Below are 22,746 nucleotides of genomic sequence, written 5' to 3' on the forward strand. Positions count from 1 at the left end.
GAGGCACTGCAGATTAAGTTATGTGATGTTAGGAAGATAGTGAGAGACCGGAAAGCGTGGCGTGACATGGTCCATAGGGTCACGAAGAGTCGGACACGACTGAACTGAACTGATCATATCCAAAATGCACGAATGTTGGTTGCAGCACACGATCTTGCTATTGTACGAGCAACAAGCTTAATTTTGTTTACGTAGGCTGCATGACGCCTACCACAGCACAAGCAGCGAATATTCGAGGAAAAAGTAGTTGAAATGGCTCTGAAACCTTTCAACACGTTTGTGATGGTTTAGTAATGCTCTGATAGGTTTAATCGCATTCAATCGCTTTCGAGCGTGATAACACCCGCCGCAAAAAGTAACGTCCGCAAGAATCGGGTGATTCTGGCAATAACTATCGCGTTCACCAAGAAGAAGAGGAAAATTTTTGCGTATACAATCATGCGGAACACATTCCGTCGTAGTTAAGCTCCATAAAAATTGATTGGCTTTAATAGATTCGTAAAATATGTGCTTTCGGCTAGCAGAAAACTCGCGCGAAATTCGCTCAGATGCCCAAAGATACTGTTGTTTCTCTTTGTTTATATGTCAACAGTAGTATTAGTTAAGCTTTATAATGTTTGAAGACCTGCGGTGTCTGCTAAAACTTCGAAACATTCAACAGAACGCATTTCGACTACAGCCTTGTCCTTGCTCGCGCAAGCAGACGCCCCGCGCGAGCTGACGGCGCCGCTGACAACAGCGCCGCCGCGCAGCAATCACGCGGAAGGGACCAGCTTTTCCTGTCCGGTTTTCACACCTCCCCTTCTAGACACCCTACCTAGGAGTACAGGTGGTCATAAAAATTTATGGAATGCAAAAATTAGAGCAAAAATTAATTTCTCAGAAATCTAAGTATACAGCCCCGACCTCAACGAAGTGGCGAGCGCTTCCATACAGTATGATCTATATAATCCATCCCTCAATGCCTTGTGGAGCCTTTAGAGAGCAGAGAAATACATGCTTTTGTTGTTTTCCTCGTTCTGAAAACTTTAGTGGGCATTTTATACCTCCCCCTCCTTTTTCCTAAATAACACTGAGAAACAGACTGGAATGCAGAACATGATTCTTACTGCAAAACGGAGCAATAAATACTGGAATAATTCTACCTGCTCAGGCCAATACAAATCTAATTTTCATTTATGCATAGCATGCAGATGCACACACATATAGATGATACATATCTTGAGTACATAATCTGCCTTATCAGTGTTAGTAATTGCTGTAGTGTATTAAGTAAAGGTCAGACCAGACATCTGGGTCAGGAAATAGTTTAATAGGTCAGCAGTGTGCCATTGACTGCTCAGAGGGCTTACATGTTTCTCTTGGTCCCCAGCAAGCTGGTTTGTTTTGTAGCATGCCGCAACTGATACAGTGGATTGAAAAATATATAAAGCAAGATCGTGAGTTCTGTGAAATACAGATCCAGCCCAGTTTCAAACTCAGTGCTGCTGCTTCCATTAATCTGAGTGAAATCCATGTAGATGCATGCTTAATAACATTTAACGAAAAAAAAAACACTATTTTTGAAGTGATGGATTCCTTAAAAATAAAAAGTGCTTCCAGACTGCCACCAATCCAAACTAGGCTGAAAATGTGATTACTCAGACTCTTCTGTGTGGTCAAGAAGGCTAGGCCAAAATTCCTACTCTACTTGACAGCTTTAGCCTTGGCTTTACCTGAAGTTCGATAGGCTACTTTATTAAAGAAACTGGAGGTAAACAGAACTTGTTAGGCATTCCTCTTATGCACACAGCACTTCTGGCTGCTAAGACTGCATATGCTGTAGGCAGCTAACACCAAATGCAATGCAATACTGCCTATATTTTCATTAGCTAAATGTATCTGTACTCAACCAAACAATACTGCACCAGACTCACATATCTGAAGCAAAGGCCATAATATGGTGTTAAAGTTTCTTTTGTCCTGTGCAATTGAAACAATTTTTTTTTCTTAGAAACAATACTACAAAGCTAACCAGAACCCAGAACACACACCTTCTTTTTGTTATTTTGTATTACTAGCACAAGTTAATCACTTGAATGAAAAACTTCAACTGTCATAATGTTGATGCATGCCTTCATAACTGCTATCCATTATGTACAGGAATGATGCAGCAGTCACTGGGGAAGTAACAGTGCACATGTAGCCTAATCCCAGTTGACTAGTAAAGCCAAAGAGGTCTAATTACAAACAATAGGTGATACCTTCTACAGTACTTTGTTCTATAAAGATCCGTGCATTGCAAATAGTGGTAAGCCTGCCAGCCACAAGCAAAATACAATCCCAACTACAACAATTATTTTACGATTATACCACAATACAAAGCTAGTTGAAGCAAGCTAACATCCCAATGGCACTCAAAGACTGATGTCAGAGAAAACAGTGGACTATAACACTAATATGCCACAATGCTAAAATGTGTTCTCAGAAAGAATACTGTATCAATTTTAACATGCTATTAGGCATCTTTCGATTTGCAAGCATCACAGTCACAGAAGTAAACACTCCAGGCCAACCAGGTATGATCCCCTACAGCTGATAACAGAACTGATGCAAACAGCAGCTACCACATCTGATAAAGTACACCGACAAAAAGAATGAAAGCTGAATTCAGTATCAAAGACCTGCGAAGTTGTGCCTTTTTTTTTCATGGCTGGGACGTATGATCCCTGCATACAGAGTGTATACAGAAAGATATTAGGCATGGGCATGCGTAAGTGGGAGGTTGGGGGCAATGGCCTTCTGAAAACCTCAAGCTTAAAGGGGGGGGGGGCAGGTTTGCATGTGAGGGTCAATAAGAATATACAGTAAAACCTCGTTACAAGAGACACTCAAGGGACTCAAAAAAGATCTCTTGTAACCAAAGATCTAATTTACTGCATATCAGCATATAAATGCATTCACACGCATTAACAGGAAATTGTTCAGGAAAGCCTAAGTACACTAATTACCAGCTTTAATTAAGAACTGTTAAGTAGTTGTGACTAAAGAAATTATACTAGTATGCATTTTTGTGAGTGCAGAGTGTATTCCTTTCCAAATTCTAGAGGTAAAGCACTTCACCATTGCAAGCCTTTCTGTTTCTCTAATACCTTTGAAGCACTCTTACATGCTCGTCACCTCAGATGCTGACACTTTTCCTCTGAAACGTCCTCGTGGTCATCCTCTATGGTACATGTGCCATTTACTTACGCGAGAATTGCACAGTCTGCAAGCTCTTCGGGAGCACACAAGATCCACATCTGCAGATACGAATTCCTCAAGATATCTGCTACCTCTGCAGTAGGAAGCTTTCCACAGTATCCACATGTGGGTCCTCTTACATCATGTCACATTTAAAGCCTGCTTGTCTGAAACAGTTTTTCACAGCTTGGCTTCTCAGGCCATTCCAGACACCTGAAATCACCTGAACAGCAAACTTAGCATCAATTACTATATTATATTGTACAGTCTTGCTGCCTGTCGAGCCAATAGGCGTTCTACCAACTTTGTTTTGTACAGCAACTTGACAGAGTGCATAATGCCTTTGTCTATTGGTTCAAGGTGGGGTGTGAATTTTGGAGGGAAAAGATAGCTTCGGTGCTGCAAGAAGCATTGTCCACAAAGAGAAAGACATCAGGATTCTGAGCTTTCATCTTGTGATCAAATTTTAACAGCAAGGAGTTAAAAATGCTGGACATCATTCATGCATTTTGATTTCCTTTGTAGGCGACAGTAATGCATTGCCAGTGGCTGAAACAATGGGGTTTTTTCATTTTCCAATCATGGGGAAGCGCTCCTTCTCAGTTCCTGACATATTGCAACAAAAAGGATGCTGATATAGAACAGAATTTAGTTAAGGGAATCTGAAGTGCATCATGTACGAGTTGGTATGTGTCAGTTCAATGGCATGAACACACCTGGGTTGTGTCTGTTCTAAATAGTGAAGAATTTACTCTAGGGACCTGAAAAAGTTGCCTTTAGTAACCAAGTGTCAACCATGTCTTTTGTATGCAATGTTGTTAACATGGCAGACATAGGAAAACCAACCAAACCATTTTCAAATGTCTCTTATAACTGAGTGTCTCTTGTAACAGTGTCTCTTGTAACGAAATTTAACTAGCAGGACTGGATCTGTGGGCCCTTGAAATGCAGCTCCTGCAGCTGGTATTGAACCTGCAAACCCATACTCAACAGCCTAATAAAACAGCCAGTGAGGTGTTGCGAGGGTGAGAAATGGAAAAAAAGAGAAGAACTGGTCAAAGCTTCAAATAAGCAATTTGTCCCCACCGCCCACCCTAGCATGCCCATGGTGCCAGGCAGCAAATGTAGGTCAATGGTATTCTCGACTAAGTGCAAAAAAAATAAAATCCTCTCCATAAAACAATTACAGAGAAACCATGAGGGATCCATCAGATAATATTTTGACATCACACATGTTTAAAGTGATTTCCTGCACACAAATGGCAGCCCAAGTGAAGGGCATCTCTGGCACTCACAACAGGAAAAAGGGTACCGAGATCTGCAAATTTGTACAAGCAATATTCTTGCTTCCTAGGGCAAAAGCTAGCTACAGCTGAACACCAAAGTTTCAAGTTCAAATTTCACAACCTATGACAGCTAGAATGCATTCAATAGCTTCAGAATATCTTCAGTTTAGAACTGCATGCTACTGAGTGCCGCAAATGCGCAGAAATTATACTCATGGGCAAGTCCATGTGTCTGTGACAAGCTTGTCAAATGCCATTTCTTGACAGTGCTTTCCTCCTAGAAACCATCTAGAGAACCTGACTTCAAGAAGCCACCAATGGCACTGGGGTTGTTATACCGGTTCACACAAAAGCTGAGTTATGTGAAAGAGGATTGTGCAAGGTCAGGGACATGCCCACAATAAATACTGGGCATCACCACAACGGTTCAGTAATTATACTATCAAGTGCACACTGAATATACATTAAAAATACAATGCTGTGCAAGGTCATATTGCAGAGATGTTTTGTTAAAATAAAACAGACATTAATCTTGCACATGTGCATTGAGAAGAAACAGCACTAGGGAACCAGTCAAAACCAGTCATGCAGAAAAGTGCCCTTTTGGGCTTCACTACAACACAATAGCGGCAAACAATGCAAGTAAACAAGTAGCACACAAAACTTCCAACATGCAAATGGTAGTACGTATCGACCTCAGCCACAAGGCCACTTGCACCATTTTAAAAATACAGTACTGTGAAAAATAAATTGAGTACACTCCTGCGCCTCAGCTGGTGTGGCAGATAAATTCCAAAAGTGATCAAGTTGTCCTACACTTTGGAAGTCACAAAAATAGATGGTCTGCGCATCCACATACTATATATCTGCTTACTTTCAATGCATGTAACCTTTTTTTTTTCTTTTGCATGTAATAAGTAAAGCATTTCCTATTGACAAATACAGTAAGAGCAAGGACAACTCTGTACAGAGACTCATTGCAAGCTGGGAAAGCATTAAGGCTGTGGGTATAACAAACCAATGATACTGAGGCTGTTGATCATGCGACCTTTACTGCAAATATTCTGCTCCTTCTACCATGTAAAAATAAATCCCCCGTGTAGTCTGTGCTCTAAGAAATGGAATTTTCTTAGCCAGTTCTTTGCAACCAGCTGCATGCATGATCAGTTTTTAATTTTGAAATGAAAGCATGCTACCACTCAAGAATCCCACATAACCAGACACTATTGCTTATAAATAATTCCCTGCCATGTAACATAGTGAAAACACAAAAGTATAAGCACCAAAAATGCTACAACAAAATGAAAGATCCACTATGCTTGTAAATTTCATATATCCGCGCTCTTAGATACTGGACTTATATTTTCAATGACAGACTATGCCAACTGTGAACACAACTATGAACCCTTTTATAAATGTGCACTTAAATTTTTTTTCCGTTCATGCAGACAGCATTTCTTACGCACAGGTATACCACATCATAATAAATCTACTAAGTTCTACAATGAAGTTCGAGCTAGCACTTTTGGTAAAGGCTTCTCTGAATTATGGCTGTGATCAGCAGTACGAAAAGCCTTAAACAGTCCCCTAATGATAACTGGTTGAGATGTGGCCCTGCTGCCTTGCTTGTGAAATGGAATCAAAACTGCTGCGCAGGCACACAGAAACAGTGCCTGCACAAGAATCATAAGGTGGCAAATAAAGGAGTGCCTTCTATGGACTAGCAGTGCAGATTATGCCACTAATGCATAGGGTAGCCACACCAGCCACTGGAACTACCATGCCTGAAGATGCATACTGATCCCATACAAAGACCAGACTGGCAGAAACCTTTAAGCATTTCTACACAAAGACTACCATGTAACAACAAGCACAACACACATGAGCGACTAAGAGCGCTGCAGTGATTAGTGGGAAGGGTACACCTGCACTGAATGAACAAGACATTTGGAATGTGACCAAACTTCACCTTACTATTGCTAGTGTATGCTTTCCCTCTGTCTTAATATGAGCAACACTCAAAACAGCTCTCTTACAGTGATGCTAAAGGAAAAAAATAATAAGAACGACTGCAAATCCTGCATGCTTAAGCAAGGCAGAATTAGCACACTGACCAATTCAAATGCCAACACCAACAGCACTGCAAAAGAGGAAGGAGAAAAGGGCTTTCATACTTATCCCCAAAACACACCAAAAACTGCCAAAGGCATGATTCATGCTGGAGGTCTTCCTCCCTCCCCTACAGAACCCCTGCTAATAATGATAAAAACTAAACCAACGCAACCTTTCATCTGCATTGGTAATTGGTGTTTTGGCACTCAAAAATTAAAAAAAATGTACAGTTGAGTTTTTTAAAACTTAGCATCATGCTGTCTTTTACTCTCTCCCCTCTAGTTGCAGAGGCACTGAGAGATATGATAACTTGTGGGAAATAATACAGTGGTACTACGGTGAGTGGGCCATATAAAGGAGGTGTTAGCTGATAGGTAAGCCACATAATGGCGTTAGTATGTGACGCTCATGCTGCAACGTTCCAAGTACACTGACGCAGCTTGGCCAGTCAACCTTGTGTCACTATAGGAACTGGGTGTGTTGGGTCTGTTGCTGTGGCAGTGCACATTTAAACTGCTTATGTAAATAGCTGATTATTTAGCAAGCACTTTGTGCATAAGCGGGTGAGCAGTGTGCTGCATTAGAGTTACTGTACGCATAGTACAACAGTGCACAATGTTTATTGGAAGTTTGTGCAGTCAAGCTTGAAAGTTTCTACTGTGCAAACCACATTAGCACTGCTTCTTGAAAAGTGTGAGTTACTTCTTTACAAACAAAGGCACATTCACAAAAAAATACACACACACACACAAATATAGAACCATATATTCAAAACTGAAAGTAAATACATCGAAGTCATATCGAACTAAAATTAAGCAACAATATTGCATGATCTTTTACTATGCATCTAAATGTGCACACAAAAAGACATGTTGTAAACAAAAGCACACTGTGATCAAAGCTAATATGATGACACGAGGTTGGCAAAAAAAAAAGGGAATTTTTACACACATGCTGTGGTTCTGAGCTGGTTATTAATTGTATAACCTGTTTTTACAGCTACTGGAGACACAAGTGGGCTGGAAGCATACGATTCCACTTAAATATGTATAGTAGTCTGAAATGCTGCATCAGCACTTACATTACAGGTACTAACAAAAATTAATATCTTGCTATGTAAATGGGCGGCTTGAAAACTTGACAGAACTTCCAAATTACATCAGTTCTCCATCTTCTGGTTCAACAAAAAAAATTTAAATGCTATGAAACAGTTGTGTCTTTTTGTGGCACCGTTCATTTCGACTCTAAAAACAACAGAGAGCAGTAGCTGAAAGTGATACTCACGTGTTGAGAAAGAAAGCTGTCCACTTGGTACTCAAAATGGAACACCCCAATGCTGAACAAAACATTCAACAGAGGTTGGTGACAAGGAGGCAAAAATGCCTGACACGTTATTGACCCCTTCAGCAAACCACATAAAAACACTCCTGAAATTACTCTTCATGAAACCGCACATGAGCAGTGGCAACAAAAAAGCTTAATTCCTCCTTGCCTGCTTAAATTGTGCATCTCATCTTCAACAGGCGCTATGGTCAGTAAAAGTCCTCGTACAAAACTTATAGAAAAAGAAGTATAAGTATAAAATGTAAAACGACTACAAAAGAATACACCGAAAACTTCAGTCAGAAATAAATTACCCGAGGAAAACATCCCTATGAGAACAACTCTTCTCTAGGGCAACTCTTCTGACTACATGGCAAGGCCAATGCAGCAAAAAATAACTTGCTGCACTTGGTCATAAATAACACCTTATTAAAGCTGTCTGATGCACGAAAGCACTTTTTGCTCTGAACATAGAGAAAATAGTTCAAACTATAACAAACTTCTATGCAAACTTAATTGCCATAATGTAAGTAGCATTAGATTACAAACCAGAACACCAACATATTTTTCTTTAAAATTTACAAACAGAAAGCTCTTCAAATCATTAAAAAGTATGCACAGCTGATGCAAATAGGCATCATCAAAAAGGCCTCTTTGATTTAACCACACTTTTTAGACTGGGTCAAGCAGTATGGTCCCTTTGCAAAACTCCAGAAGTCAGCATTTCTGTACGGTGAAAACCCTTTCACCATGGTGCCCAAAACTGCTTGGGGAGCAGAAATCGGGAGCAGCACCAGATGCATACAGACCTTTTCTGCTTGCTTCTACCTTCAGAGTGTCTAGCAAACCCCTATTTTCAAAATCCCTGACTTTTCCAGGTTTTCCCTGATTATTTCAGTTCAAAATCCCTGACGAGTGAAGAAGCTAAAAAATGTAGCTGCTGATGATAATGAGCATAGACTAATAATTCCCAACAAAAAGCTATTTACTAATCATATTCAGCATTTTACAATAGTGAAAAGCTGTTATTAGTGTTAATGACCATTAAAAACGTCAAAAGTTTACTGAAAATTAAAAGCACACTGATTCCAGCCTCAGAAGAGCTCTTTGATACTACCAGTTGCGAAACTTCCTATAGGCCCCATGTATCAAAAAACAGCGATTTTGATTGGTCAAAATTCGGGTGTATATAGGATGCCTCGCATCGAGGCACCCTAGGTGCATAAGAGTGGTGGCGCCAGTGGCCATTAAAGGAAACTGCGTCTAGGTTGCAAACTTTCAGATTGCTGATAAATGTGCAGTCACCTGGAAAATAAAATTAGATGAAGATTTGCAGTAGCGAAAATTCTTAAATATAACAGCCGTAAAGTTAATTAAAGGGAGACACGAGTCTTGGAACGATCGAAAATGGTAAAAAATCTATTCCGAGAAAAACTCATTTTTGGAACATTTATCCTTTTGAGCACCTGCACTCACAATATTAACACTGAATTTGGCCAGGAAATACGATGAAATCGGCTTTCAAAACGTCACAGCCACTACAAAGTGCTCCCGAAAAGAGGAAATTTGTTCGAAATTCCCGCGCGTGCCGAGGTCGTTGCAGCCAGCCGATCACTGTCATCTTAGGCTTGGTTTGAAACTGTTTTCTTTGTGCGGAATTTGCACCATCTCAAAATGGCTTCGCTCAAGTGGACTGGCTGCGCGCGCCAGTTTTCCGAAGGACGTTTATTGTCCCTGATTAGCTCTCATGCAGCTTATACCCCTGTCAAGCGCGCAAGTTAAGAGCACTTACGAGGAGTGTCACTCGCTATAAATATACTTTGCCCAATCTAAACGTCGCAAGTGGAGTGCACTCGCAGAAGAGTACACTTTGATTGAAGTACATTGTGGGGAACGCACTTTCTGGCCGAGTGCGTAGCCTTGTCGCCAGCAATTTCATTGGTACAAAATGTAATGCATCAAAAATGGACGCAGAAGTTCATTTTAACTATTTAACAGCATTTTATAAAATTATTTGGTTCTAGTGGCGTCAGATCATCGTCAGACGCTGAGTAGTTGCATGTCGCCATGTTGGTCTGCGTAGGCTAGGTGGCTAGGTAGCCGTCTCGGCCGGTCTTGACTTGACCTGTTTTTGAAATGCACCTAATACTCTGTTATAATTTTCGTTTACGTTGGCAAAAAATAGGCTATGTTTGTTTGTATTCAAATTCAATGCACAACAATCAATTTTTGAATATTTTTTTTTCCTTTTAATGTATATGTTAAAAAAAAATGAGCTGTTTGTCCGTCGCCAATTTTTTTTACTGCGAGTGCACTCTGTTTTCCAATTTAGCATCGTGTATGCCAAAGTGTGACTCGAAGCACTTGGAAGTACCGGAAGTGCACTTCCCGTAAGTGCACTTAACTTGTGCGCTCAACAGGAGTATTAATCTCCCATTGGCTGGCATGATCGGCACATTATTTCTTTTTTACGTTTGTCGCCGTCACTGCCACTTCGTGCGAGTCTGCGTTTGCGCTCGTGTTTCTTGATGCACCGCTTTGTGCAGAGTTTTTCCAAGCAATCGAGACGCCGGAACACAGTAGATTGTAACCATGCACGCAACGAGCGTGGAACAGAAACCAGAAGACGCCGGCCACAAGCGTGTCGTCGGGATCTGCGTTACAGCCGATGCCAGACTTGTTAGTGTGCAGGGAGCATCAACCACGCTGCCCAATGACACCGTGCCTTGAAATCATAGCGCGAATAGCATGCCGGATCACGGTACACTTCGAGTTGACTACTCTACGGCGGAGCCGGCGCACTGTGTTGAGTGGTCGGCGCAAAATCCGTTGTCAGGGAAGTCAGTGACTCAATGCAAGTTTCACCTCACCGTCAGCGAGGAATGCGACGCCAGTACCAAGTTAGTGGTTGTGGACATGAAAGTGTTAAGCAATTTTATCGTGCACACGAAGTGCGGAACCTGCTGCGCGATCGCGAGGACGTGAGCGGTCAACCGCTGGTGTGTCACAGCGGACCTTTTCAGGACCACACAAATGTGGTCACAGTAGGGTTCGGGCCTCCTTGGCTCCGGACCGCTAGTTTCCTCAAAAAACCTTTTCAGGGTTCAAAATACTGTGCTTGAAACTGGGCACCCTACCTAGCCCTGTGCTGCACGCGTGCTCTTGCCAGCACAATTCGCCTATCGCTTTCGCGCTGGCCACTGCCGGCGCGGTTATTCCTGCTTTTTGTCGTGTACTACTCTCACGTAGCACTTCAGTATATTTTATTGAGTACCCAATTCACGTGCGTATTGGTTCTTCTATTGTGGCAGCTTAGCCAAGGGTTGCCGTCGAAGCGCTCGGGCCTCACTTCTCGCCTTGCGGAGCGGCCGTGGCTGTGCGCTCAGCACACACACAAAAAAAATCTGTATGGATACCATACTTGCTGTGCGCCATCTTAAAATGAAAATTCACTGCAGACTAGATCGTGTCAATTTCCCTGACTTGGCAAAATTTTTGATGATTTCCCTGACATTTGATTTTCCCCAGTGCATAAAATTTCCCTGACAATTCCGTTTTCCCGGTTGCTAGACACCCTGACTTTGTATTTCTGCAACAATAAAGGGATTGAGCCGCTGCTTTTCAAGTGAAATACTCTCTCCCCCCATTGCAACCACAAAGGAAAAGTGAAACATAGCTTTGTTGAGTAGTTTTGAAAGCTGCACTCAACTTCTACTTTTAAGATGGGCTGTACTGCCATGAAAAAGGGCTTTTGTTATGCAGAAAAGCTGACTTATGAGGTTTTGCAAATAAACTAACAGTCAAACAAATACATAACGAATCCAGGTATATGGAATTATATTGAGATCAAACTGCTCAAATATCCCTTCAGAAATCCCATGCAAAAGTACAGCAGCGTTATTCGCGTTTACTGAACTCCCGCTAACAGAACATTCAATATATCAAACAGTATGTCATGCCCACCTCCTAATGGTGCTCCCACGAAAACTTTGCGCACATGGGTTGGCTGATCGTTCTTAGCACCGCGTGACAAGGTGAACGACAAGTCTACTTGAAAGTGGCCTTAGGTTTGGCAAGCATGTTTTGAACATGACACTGCTGTTACGGGAGGAGGCTGGCGTTAGGTGCACTGGTTGCAGTGCAGTGAAGCCAGCCTAGCTGAACAAAGGCTTGAGGCGGCCTTCGTGTGCCCTAGCTTCGCTGTTAAAGGCGAAGCAGATATCCAACTGTACCCAATTTTAATTGAGTTAGAACAAAATTAGACCTCTTGCGACTGGCGGTCGCATTTGTGAAAGCATCGCCCACTGCAGCTTTGATGTGAGCTGTGCTCGTTAACAATAAATAACAGAAGTTCGCTCAGAGAAAAGTGCACTTTGTCAGAAAACTTCCATTCAACAACTTATAATTGCCCTATACTATTATACCTTGTTCAAGACTTTATATTACCAAGATAACCTAAAAATCTAAGAGTCTGATGCCAACTGCCAACAGTTTGTAAAACACATCACACTGCTTAGTTCCAAGTACCGTGGTCAATTCTGTACCCCAGAAAATAAATCACGCGAACTGATTATGCAGATATGATATGATAAAATAAATGAAAAAGTGCTCAAGAAATGGCACGACATTGTACAGAATATATATCTTTTTTTTTTCAGCGCCTCTCCCTCACAAGAATTCACGTGTACGAATACAAAACCACGTACCTTAATCAGCACCTTAATCTGAGAAAGCAAGAAGAAGGTTGATACAATTTCTGAGCTGGGCCTGATTGCACCTCGGATCCAACCAAGAAAAGTATAGCATCAGACAAAGTATTTAGTATATTACACAAAACTAGACTAGTCGCAAGGAAAAATGAAGAAAAAGACAAGACCCACAGCTCTGAGCTGCAGCTGCATGCAAGAAAAAAGTGGTAAAACTCAAGTTCTAGCTAAAAGCAGAGCAGTACAAAGTAAATAGCCTGTATAGTGGCAAAAGCCCAATGTTGTAAAATGATCCTTCAATATACCATCTAAAACTCAGCTTCAACAAGATTTCTTCAACAAGTAGCTTTCACATAGCATCAACAATATGTGGTTATGGCAACCACTAAAAAACTCTCAGAGGGGTTTCTCAATGCACAATATGCCCCCTCCCTGCCACAAAGAAAAAAAAAAGTTTCTTTGTGGTAACTAACGAGCAGTTGGTAGAACACACATCATGCAGAGACTGGCTTTCAAAAAGTATAAAATGATGCTCATCAGAGCCACCTGCCCCTCAGCAAAGGTCTGTGCAGTGGTCATGCCATGAAGTGAGGAGAGTCGCTACCCTACAGCAGCTTCACAATATGACTTAACGCTGCCCATTTGACAAAAAAAAAAAAAGGCTCGCACTTCACACTATCCACCATTGCCAGAGATGTATACACAAAGCCTGAGAAGCACTCGTAGCACATGCGACTGAGAGAAATGCCAAGCAAACCATTTGCGCCAGTGTGGCACCCCAACATTAAGAAGCCCGCTTGCTCACGGCTTTTTCTCAAGAACCTGCAGAGCCTGCGCTGCGGCTTTTGAGATGGCCTGGTTGCTGTGGTCCTTCAACTCAGTGAGGACCGCTGAATAGCCTTCTGCCTGTAGAAGTGGCCTGAAGGAATCTGCACAACACAGCTAAAATGTCAAGTTTCTGAAAAAAAGAATTTTTACACTTGCACATGCCATTATTCCGTGAGTGAAACACAATGAAGACACAGCCTCGTAAATTCAAAGACACTAATAAGGTTAACCTTTCCATAAAGGAAATCACGGGCCCGTGCTGAGCGAAATCTGTATGCGCCAGAGAGTACAGCCATCCTTAAAATGGAGCAATAAACAAGATATAAAGAAGAAGATGATGATGATGATATTTTATGGCACAAGGGCACCTTTGGCCAAAGAGCACCACGGAATAAGGCATTTTTTCTTTTAAACAAGGTAGGGGGGGGGTCAAAGATCGGTTCGCCAAGCAATTCACCCCAATAAACTGACCACCAGGCCAGGGGAAAGTTTCTACCCACTGTATCATTGATGGGTACTGTTAGACACCTCTAGGGATCGAACCCCACATTTGCCACATGCGAGGTGGATGCCCACATCACAAGGTCCCTGCTGCGGGCCAACTAATGAAGGACACATTGAGAAATATAACCAAAAAAATGACAGAATATTCTTTCGACAATTTCAACTGGTTGCTGAATACAATAATGAGTTGTACTTTTATGTCCTTTAGGCAGCAGAACCTTATAAAGCAGCAAGATTGGCATGACCCTGAAGGAATATTATTTTGTGGTTGGCTGGCATCTTGCCACAAATGGCCATGATGTATATTCAGGGTCAAAATTTTTCGGGGCGTGGATTTGTGGAAAAACATTTATTTCTTCGTTGCCTTGCTAGTTTGTCTTCTGATATTTTTCCTCTGAATGGGGCGCGCATGGTCCTTAGTGATTCAACACACTTCATTCTCCATACTAGCCCTTCCTCCCGCATAGAAATAATACTTGAACTCGCGTCCTGCACACTGTACAGTAAGGGATAAAAGTTTGCAGGACGCATGAACTCGCGTCCTGCAAACTTTTATCCCTTACTGTACAGTGTGCCTTCGGGGACATGTGCAGTGTGTTTTCCCCCAGAAAATGCACTCCACCTGCACTGCTATACCATTGCATTCATATTTGCAGTGTGTGATGGTAGCGAGTAACAATGCTCACTCTTACACAGGCTAGTCAGCCTACTATTATAGCCTGCCTATAAATGTCCCCGCTAACTCAACACTGCCCTTGACCCTAGGATGCAAACACAGCCTATGACAAATGAGCTTGTGTAAGTACACATCAAGATGGTTCAGGCTTACTTCAAATTCGAAAGGCCTAGGTTAAAATTTTGCAACTGGCGAACACCTAATTTGAATACAAGATCTTTAGGGCAGACATAAGAAGGTAACAAACTCATCTGCAAAGTGCAAAGAGCTGCTCCTCAGGAAACTATTCTCTGCCAGGCCCTTTCCAATCCTAATGACTAGTTTTTGAGAAAAGAACAATTCTCAGCTGCCCACATGACTTCCCAGGTCAATCTTGCATGGACAACATCAAAAACAATTCCAGTCCCCTTTTTCCACGATAAAATGAGACGTTAGTGTCATTTTCTGTAACAATCAAAAACTTTGTTGTATTGAAACTTCTGCATGCAACTACTTCGTTAAATTGAGAGAAAAAATACATGTACAGTTGAACCCGGATATATCGAACTCGAAGGGGATCGCGAAATAGTTCGATATATTGATAATTCGATATACAGAAATCTGCTTGTGACGGAACTTACGATGCGAAAAAAAGATACCATATTTGTCGCGTAATTAACCCACTCGCATAATGAACCCACCCTCCATTTGTGCACTCGAGAATTTGAAAAAAAAAAAAAGCGTTAAGGCCAGCTCGCTTACATGCAAGCGATAAAATCTCAGCGACAAGCGGCAGCCACAGAGTGAAAGATTTCAAACTTGTTGGAACTGCGCCACCACGGCAGCTCGCCCAAAACAAGGTTTCTGTATCGCCGCGCAGAAATCGCAGAAATCGCAAGCGTTTTTGCTTGCATGTCGATGGCGCACCTCACTCTATTTCAGTCCTCTCATCACAGCTCCTTTCTTGGCAGCATGCCAAAATGCTGTAGTAGCATGTTTATCTTTTGATAGCTCCTGTAGTAGCAGGGAGTGAACTTGGCAGAGTGCCCGTGATGGCTTGATTGCACAAGCCAGGTTCGATTTATCACGCTGCGCTTGCAGCAGGCATTATGATCCCAGCAGCTGACAGCGTGCTTTCGTTGATTCATACATGCAAGGATAAACGACTCCTGGGGAAAAAAAAAACACACCTGGTGCTTCTTAACGTTCGCAGCCGCCCCATACTACGCTGCGCATACAGCACAATAAGAATAAATAACTTTCGAAAAAAAAAAAATACAGACAGAGAAAGAGAGATCTACCGCTTCTTAACGTCCCCAGGCGCCATAGCCACAGCTGCCGCACGCAGAGGGTTCGCAACACACGCTGGAGAAGCATCTGACGTGTCTGAAAATGGGGCTGAGCTGGCTTGGCGCATGCGTAGCACGTGCTGAAAAAGAGAGATAGCTCGGCAAAAGAATGGGCACACCCACGCACATGGCTTGCAAATGTCATGTGCTGGCGCGCGGGAAACGATAACTGAAAATGCCTTTGGGGAATGGGTATAGCGCTGCCCAGACCAGCCGTCACCGAACTGTCCCCTCTGATTCCTTCCGTACATGGCTTGAAAACGTCACGCGGCAAACGGCCAAGGGATCATGATGCAATCGTCTTTGGGGAAGGCACACTTTCCAGTGCATGGTGCAGAGTTCAATATATCGAATGACCGGTGAAATTGAGTTCGATATATGACGCGGCTTTCCTATACTTTTTTTACATGGGATTTTCAAGGGGACATTCCGTGAGTTCGATATAACCAAAATTCGATATATCTGGGTTCGATATAACCGGGTTCGCCTGTATTTCGAAAAAAGCAAGAAACTGAAACGGAGATGTTTGTTGCATCGCGAACTCAGTTTTATTGAGGCTCGTTATATTGCCGCGAAACCTTCAAAACAGTATTTGTTGTTTTTTAACAGCCGCCGGCATACAGGCTTATCACTCTGATTCTGGACCGCGTATCAGTTCCGTAATCTTTGTTTGTTAATGCTCGATGTCACGAGTCACACCTTTATCAGTTTTGTTGTAGCGCAAGATGCACCGAGATCTGTCTCGAAGGTTCCGGCCACTCGGGTGTCTTTCCACAATGTTCCAGCCCGTGCTGGTAGCTGTTTGCGACGTTATCTAGATTGTTCTGTGCAGCCTTTAAACTGAGCGTTGACGAGTGTGACGGGCATTCTTTGTCCGACGACCGACGAGCACGTTTGTTGCTATCGCCGCCGCTGAGTTGCTTAGTTCTTTTGCGGGCGCAAGTCAGCCCAATAAAGAGTGTCTTCAGTGCAATCATCGATCCTTCATTTGTGTAGTCAACCTTGTCACCCCTACGTGACATCTGGTGGAGGTGCTGCCTTTGATCCTTCAAGCGAAGACCCAAGCCGCGTTCCTGTCGCCCTGGAAGACCAGCCTATAGGTCACCGAGCCAGCAGCCGACTTCAAGGCCTACAACCCGAACACGGTCTGCTGCCTGACCCCATTCGATCTCGGAAGGCATCGACGCTGACAATGGCCCAGCCTACTACAGCACCGGTTGTTTTCGTCCAACCCCGTGAGCCCCCCTGCTTCCACGGAAGACCGGATGAAGATGCTGGAGACTCGATGGACCTTTTCGACCGTGTGGCAGAATTCAACGGCTGGAACGACGCTGTGAAACTCAGGCAGGTCTACTTTGCTCTTCAAGGACATGCCCGAGTTTGGTTCGAAAATCATGAGGCAGCTATGAAGGATTGGGAGATTTTCAAGGAAGCGTTTTTGACTGCCTTTTCAAGCATCGTCTGAAAGGAAAGAGCCCAGGCCCTCCTTCAGTCAAGACTTCAACTTACTGACGAGCCTGTCCTGGCATAGGTTGAGGAGATGAAGCGCCTCTTTCGCCGCGCCGACCCTAACATGACCGAAGGTGAGAGAGTCAAATTTTTAATGCGAGGCTTCAAAGAATCGCTTTTTGCAAGTCTTGTCCGAAATCCGCCAAAAACCGTGGCGGAATTTGAAACAGAGGCGTCTACTATCGAAAAGACATTGGCCACCCGGATGCGCCACTACGAGCGACCACTTCAGCCGGACTGCTCAACCCACTACCCCAACGCATCTGCAAGCGGAGAGAACCTTCGGGACCTCATCCGGGAGATCGTGCGAGAGGAGCTCCGCCGAATGCTACCATCATCGCAACAACCCCAGGTGGCGACGCTCGCGGACGTCGTCCGTGAAGAAGTTCAGCAGGCGCTGGGCGTTCCTAAAGCGACGACTCCGACGGCTCCAGAGCATGAATCAGCAGCGATGGACTATGCAGCTGCATTATGTCGTCCTGCACCCCGACGCGACCTCCCAAGCCCTCGTCGCTATCATCCTGCTTCCGAAAGCCGCCCCTTGGCCCCCGCCCGCCAAGTCTACCAACGATCTTCAAGCCCCGGAAATGCGACGCCTGGAGGACATCTAACAACCGACCGCTCTGTTTCCATTGTGGTGAGGCAGGACACATCCTCCGTCACTGCCCGTACAGGCGGATCGGCCTCCGTGGTTTCGCTGTCGACGCTTCACGACCCCGTCCTGGCGAGCGACCACAGGAAATCAACGACTTCCTGCGCAGCGGAGAACACTCGTCGCCAAGGCGTCTGTCACGCTCCCCATCGCCGTACAATGCCCGATTTGCGTCGCCGGGCCGCGGTCACATGCAAGGACGGTCTCCTAGCCCCCGTAGGGGAAACTAAAGGCAGCAACCTTTGGAGGTGAGGTTGCTCAATGGCGAAAAGACGAAGATCCTCCGCCGCCGACGACCACTAACGACGACGCAACCATTTCATCGCCGCTCCACATGACGACATCGACGACAACACGACCAGAGTGCAAGCAGACACCGCTGCCCAGCGAAGTAACAACGGTATGCCCCGGCCATGACCTGAAGAAACGACGGAGCCGAGATCGGACACTAATGCCCACGTGCAATGCGAGGACGCGAACAAGTGACCTTGAAGTTGATATCGACGGTCGCAGAGTCACTGCCCTTGTAGACACCGGAGCTGACTATTCAGTCATCAGTGGACCGTTAGCCTCCCATCTCAGGAAAGTTACAACCGCTTGGGATGGCTCGCTGATTCGCACCGCAGGTGACAACCTGATTACTCCATCGGGACGATGTACTGCAAGAATAACAGTAAATGGGCGTACCTACCTAACCAACTTTGTGGTCTTACAGCAGTGCTCCAGAGACGTGATTTTAGGCATGGACTTCCTAATTGAACATAGGGCTATCATCGACCTCCGATCCAAGCTCATTAAGCTCTCGGCAGACAATGCCATACCTGCTACAACGACTTCGATGCAACACGTCGCTCTAAACGTGCTCGACGAACAATTCACCGTGCCGCCCCGATCAAGTGTCGCCGTCAGCGTAGGTAGCACAGACATCGAAACTGCTGGAGGCATCGTCGAAGGAAATATCCAATTGCTCTTGGAACGCGGTATCGGCATCGCAAGAGGCATCGCGAAATTCCGGAGAGGACAAGCTCAGGTGCTGGTAACAAACTTCACTGAAGAATACTGGCATCTCAACAATGGCACGACTATCACTTTTCTCGACAAATTAGCGGACCTCAAAGACGTATTCGCCCTCCACGACCAACCACTGGAAGACGCACCGGACTAATTCCGTCAGCCCACATTTGACATCAACCCAGCATTGACCCACAGCAGGAAAAACCAGATTCGCAGTCTTCTTCGAAGCTACAGGGAGTGCTTCTCGTCATCATCGAAGGTACGACAAACACTACTGGCCAAGCACGGCATTATAACAAACGAGCACGACCGACCTCTGCGCCAAAGCCCTTATCGTGTATCGCCGCGAGAACGGCAGGCCATTCGCGATCAAGTTGAGGAAATGCTGCGTGATGACGTAATCCAGCCATCAAGCAGCCCCTGGGCGGCACCAGTCGTTTTGGTCAAGAAGAAAGACAGCACACTTCGTTTCTGCCGCTTGAATAGCATAACGAAGAAGGATGTCTACCCGCTTCCCCGCATCGACGACACTCTCGACCAGCTCTGCAATGCAAGGTACTTCTCATCGATGGACCTGAAGAGCGGATATTGGCAAATTGAGGTCGACGAAAGAGATCGCGAGAAAACCGCATTCATCACACCGGACGGCCTTTAAGAGTTCAAGGTGATGCCATTTGGCCTCTTCTCCGCACCAGCCACGTTTCAACGAGTAATGGACACAGGCCTGGCAGGCTTGAAGTGGCAAATTTGTTTGGTAGATTTGGACGACGTTGTTGTCTTGTCGTCAAACTTTGAAGACCACCTAAAACGACTACAGACAGTGCTGGAAGCCATCAAGTCATCGGGACTAACGCTAAAAGCAGAGAAGTGTCACTTCGCCTACGAGGAACTCCGGTTCCTAGGTCACATCGTTAGCAAGGACGGTATTCGCCCAGACCCGGAGAAAACAGCAGCAATCGCACAATTCCCACCGCCTGCCGACAAGAAAACTGTGCGCCGATTCCTTTGGCTGTACGCTTATTATCGATGATTTTTCAGAAACATTTCGCGGATTGCCGAACCATTGACGCAGCTTACAAAGGCTGACGTACCTTTTAAATGGGAAGCGCCGCAAGGAGAAGCCATCGACGAACAACTGCGTACCATCCCCAGACTAATGGCCTTACGGAGCGCCTGAACACAACGATCGCGGACATGATCGCTATGTATGTCGACGCTGAACACAAGACCTGGGACGCCATCTTGCCGTACGTGATCTTCGCGTATAACACGGCAGTCCAGGAGACGACCAGAGCGACCCCGTTTAAGCTTGTGTACGGCAGGGAGCCCACGACGACGCTCGACGCAATGCTGCCGCACGTAACCAGCGAAGACAACCTTGACGTCGCCGCCTACCTGCAACGTGCAGAGGAAGCCCGACGACTCGCTCGGCTGCATATTAAAGACCAACAGCGCATCAACAGCCGACGATACAATTTACGACGACGTCACGCAGAGTACAATCCAGGAGACTAAGTGTGGATTTGGACACCAATTCGCCGCCGCGGATTAAGTGAAAAGTTGTTGCGTCGATACTTTGGGCCATACAAAATCCTTCGCCGCGTCGGACCACTGGACTATGAAGTCATTCCCGACGGAACGTCAGCATCACAACGGCGACGCGCACGCCCAGAAATTGTACATGTTGTACGACTGAAGCCATATTATGCGCGTTAAAGAATCTGTGGTGTTTAAACTTTGCAGTGTTTATGTTTAAGTTTCTTTGTTTTGGAACATCAAGCCGATGTTTTTTTAAGGGGGGAGTAATGCCGCGAAACCTTCAAAACAGTATTTGTTGTTTTTTAACAGCCGCCGGCATACTGATTCTGGACCGCGTATCAGTTCCGTAATCTTTGCTTGTTAATGCTCGATGTCGCGAGTCACACCTTTATCAGTTTTGTTGTAGCGCAAGATGCACCGAGATCTGTCTCGAAGGTTCTGGCCACTCGGGTGTCTTTCCACAATGTTCCAGCCCGTGCTGGTAGCTGTTTGCGACGTTATTTAGATTGTTCTGTGCAGCCTTTAAACTGAGCGTTGACGAGTGTGACGGGCATTCTTTGTCCGACAACCAACGAGCACCTTTGTTGCTATCGCCGCCGCCGAGGTGCTTAGTTCTTTGCATTCTAAACAATGATGAGGCTGCCATACTAGGGACAGTCTAGACATACTGGTCACTGATGCCAATCAGCTCTAGCTGAACACTTTCTTTGTGTTTTGTTTGTACAGTCGAACCCGGATATATCGAACTCGAAGGGGATCACGAAATAGTTAGATATATCAATAATTCGATATACAGAAATTGGCTTGTGACGGCACTTACGATGCCAAAAAACAATACCGCATGTGTCGCGTAATCAATCCACTCACATAATGAACCCACCCTTCACTTTTTTACCGGAGAATTTAAAAAAAAAATATGCGTTAAGACCAGCTCGCTCACATGCAAGCGATTGAGCGATCTCAGCGACGAGCGGCAGCGACAGAGCGAAAAATTTCAAACTTGTTGGAACTGCGTCCCCCTTGCCGCTCGAGCCACCGCGACAGCTCAATACAAGGTTTCTGTGTCGCTGCGGCAGAAATCGCGAGCGTTTTCGCTTGTATGTGGATGGCGCGCGTCACTCCGTTCCGGTCGCCGCATCCACAGCTCATTTCTTGGCAGCGTGCCAAGATGTTGCGCAGCGATAACGTCAGGGCGCGTTTATCTTTTTAAAGCTCCTCCGGTGGCGGGGAGCGACTTGGCAGAGTGCCCGTGATGGCTTGATTGCACAAGCCTGGTTCGATATATCACGCCGCGCTTGGGGCAGGCGCCATGATAGCAGCAGCAGACCGCGTGCTTCCGTTGATTCATACATGCAAAGATAAACGGCTCCCGCCAAAAAAAAACCTGCCGCTTCTTAACGTTTGCAGCCGCCATATCTTACGCTACGTCGCACGTGCAGAACAACGATAAGAAAGGATGACTCTCGCAAAAACGAAAAAAAGAAAAGAAAAACAGAGAGAGCTGCCGCTTCTTAACGTCCGCAGGCACCAATGCCATGTCAGCCGCCGCGCGCAGAGGGTTCGCAACACACGCTGGAGAAAGCCTCTGACGTCTATCTGAAAACGGGCTGAGCTGGCTTGGCGCATGCGTAGCGCGTGCTGAAGGAGAGAGATAGCTCGGCAAAAGAATGGGCACACCCACGCACATGGCTTGCAAACGTCATGTGTTGGCGCGCGGGAAACAATAACTGCAGATGCACGCGCCTTTGGGGAATGGGCGCGGCGCTGTCCAGAACTGTCCCCTCTCATTCCTTCCGCGCGTGGCTTGAAAATGTCACGCGGCAAACGGCCAAGCGTGATGCGATCGTCTTTGGGGAAGGCACACTTTCCGGTGCGTGGTGTGGAGTTCGATATATCGAAAGACCGGTGAAATTGAGTTCGATATATGACGCGGCTTTCCTATACTTTTACATAGGATTTTCAAGGGGATATTCCGCGAGTTCGATATAACCAAAATTCGATATATCCGGGTTCGATATAACCGGGTTCGACTGTACTGCTCAGAGAA

At 45.0% G+C, this 22,746-nt stretch overlaps 1 protein-coding gene across 3 annotated transcripts in view; it reads right to left on the reverse strand.

The window, feature by feature from the left end:
• Positions 1 to 1,271: 1,271 nt before the first annotated feature.
• Positions 1,272 to 22,746, reverse strand: part of vimar (visceral mesodermal armadillo-repeats) — a 72,250-nt gene continuing 50,775 nt past the window's right edge. Inside the window, exons 15-16 of one of the 3 annotated variants that reach the window (XM_084588933.1) lie at positions 7,905 to 7,956; positions 1,272 to 6,181 (exon numbers count right to left, since the gene is read on the reverse strand). In XM_084588933.1, coding sequence (XP_084445059.1) covers positions 6,148 to 6,181; positions 7,905 to 7,956 — 86 coding nt within the window. In that variant the 3' untranslated portion in view covers positions 1,272 to 6,147. Of the gene's footprint in view, positions 6,182 to 7,367; positions 13,608 to 22,746 lie in introns of those variants that run through there. The other 2 variants (XM_084588932.1, XM_084588934.1) reach the window with 2 other exon arrangements.

Source organism: Amblyomma maculatum, chromosome 1 (assembly GCF_055883805.1).
Source record: "Amblyomma maculatum isolate TAMU_Amacu chromosome 1, ASM5588380v1, whole genome shotgun sequence".
Lineage (NCBI taxonomy): Eukaryota > Metazoa > Arthropoda > Arachnida > Ixodida > Ixodidae > Amblyomma > Amblyomma maculatum.